General features: G+C 59.7%; 1 protein-coding gene across 1 annotated transcript in view; it reads right to left on the bottom strand.

Annotated features, from left to right (window-relative positions):
* The window catches only part of ep400 (E1A binding protein p400), a gene marked incomplete at its 3' end in the record, with an annotated part of 21,927 nt that overhangs the window by 15,140 nt on the left and 5,006 nt on the right, over positions 1–1,781 (bottom strand). The window contains 7 exon segments of the mRNA XM_025053818.1: positions 237–274; positions 377–455; positions 543–666; positions 668–681; positions 782–955; positions 1,042–1,329; positions 1,426–1,763. Of these exon segments, the coding sequence (XP_024909586.1) occupies positions 237–274; positions 377–455; positions 543–666; positions 668–681; positions 782–955; positions 1,042–1,329; positions 1,426–1,763 (1,055 nt within the window).

The following is a 1,781-nucleotide window of genomic DNA, read 5'->3' as shown; positions in this document are numbered from 1 at the left end:
TGAGGTCGGACTGAGGTCAAACTGAGGTCGGACTGAGGTCAAACTGAGGTCGGACTGAGGTCAAACTGAGGTCGGACTGAGGTCGGACTGAGGTCAAACAGAGGTCAAACTGAGGTCAGACTGAGGTCGGACTGAGGTCGGATAGAGGCCAAACCGAGGTCATACTGAGGCCAGAAGTCAGACTGAGGTCAGAGGTCAGACTGAGGTCAGAGGTCAGAGTGTCAAACATCACTCACATCTTTGCCAGCGTTCTCTCCTGTCGCCGAACCTCGCGCTGGAGAAACACAAAGTTCACGGAGTTCAACATGACAGAGAAGATTCACCAAAAACCTCCTCAACCAATGAGGAAGCTGTTCTGACTCCGACCGGGACCAACCTTTGGACGTGGCGCTCTGCAAACGCAGGGCTCGCAGCTTCTTCTCGTGAACGTCCGACCGCAGTTTAATTTCCACAACCTGAGAAAAACCCAAAAACCCAGAGAGAAAATTCAAGGGAATTTTCCCAGAAACGAGCCGTTACGTTACGAACCACCGCGATCGTACCTGCTCGATGTTGGACCAGAAGAACTCCACCTCTCGGGCGATGGTGGCGGCGATGAGTCGCAGGTTCATTTCCTCCTCTTTCCTCAACCGCTCCTTGTTGCGACTCTTCTCGTGATGGCGACGGGCAGGTGCGGACGGGCTGTCGGGAGGGAGAAGAAGACCAGAGAGGTTGAACATCAAAGCCGCGACAACGGTCGGTCGTTCGTCCGACGTCGGACTTTTTCATTTCTTGCGTCCACCTTCTTGGCAGCCGCCTCCTTCCACCTCCGCTCCTGGGCGAAGTCGGCGGCCATCCACTGCATCTCCTCCAGCAGGTAGTCCCAGTGCGACTTGGGGCGCAGCGCCTCCATCAGCTTGGGCAGCCGAGTGGCCGACCACTGACCGTCCTTCCTGAGCTCGGAGATGCGACCCTCCTACAAAAAAAAAATCAGAATCCGATCAAAACGAACCGAACCGAGAGACTTGTTTTTTTTCCCGTCTCGTTCCCGTTCCCGCTCACCAGCTTGGACTGTTCCACCTGTTTGTCCGGAGCGCCCTCCGGTGGCGACGTCAGGGTGCTGCTCTGAGCGAAGGCGCCGGCCGCTGCGCCGGACACGCCGTTGGTCCCGGTTAGCTTGGACGGCGTGTTGGAGTGGACGTTCGTGCTCAGCGGTCGGAGAGAAGAGTGAGGAGCCGGGAGGGGGACGGGGACCGGGACGGGGACGGGGGACACCGTCGGCATGGACACGGAGTTGGTCAGGATCTTCTGGAGCGGCTGGTTGGACTCTGGACGAGCGAGAGCCACGGTCTGTGTCCGGGAGAGGAGCGAAAAGAAAAAAAAAAAATCAAATACATACGACAGAGAACGTGGTTGGACGTCGGTTGGACATCGGTGGACACTGACCGCCTGTCCGGCCTGGAGGACGGCCTGGGACTGGATCTGCTGCTGCTGGGCCTGGAGCTGAGTGTGACCGGTCAGCACCGGGACGTTGGCCTGCACCTTGACCTGGAGCTGGCCACCGGGCGGCGCTGTGTTCTCCACTAACTGAGCCTGTTGAGGAAGCGTCAACGTTAGCCCCGCCATGGGGAGGCCACCGGGGGGCAGTCTGCCAGGCAGCTGCGGCGGCGGCGTGTGCAGGCTGGCCGCGTTCTGCACCGGCGGTCCTCTGGACGGGTCGTACTGCTGCTGGCTCTGTTTCTGCCCGGCGATCTGGACCGCCTGAGGGGTCGGCGGCATCCCACCTGAGGGGAGATGGAGGA

Source organism: Cynoglossus semilaevis, unplaced genomic scaffold (assembly GCF_000523025.1).
Source record: "Cynoglossus semilaevis isolate Cse_v1.0 unplaced genomic scaffold, Cse_v1.0 scaffold282, whole genome shotgun sequence".
In the NCBI taxonomy this organism is placed as follows: domain Eukaryota; kingdom Metazoa; phylum Chordata; class Actinopteri; order Pleuronectiformes; family Cynoglossidae; genus Cynoglossus; species Cynoglossus semilaevis.
This window is presented reverse-complemented; position numbering and strand designations above follow the sequence as displayed.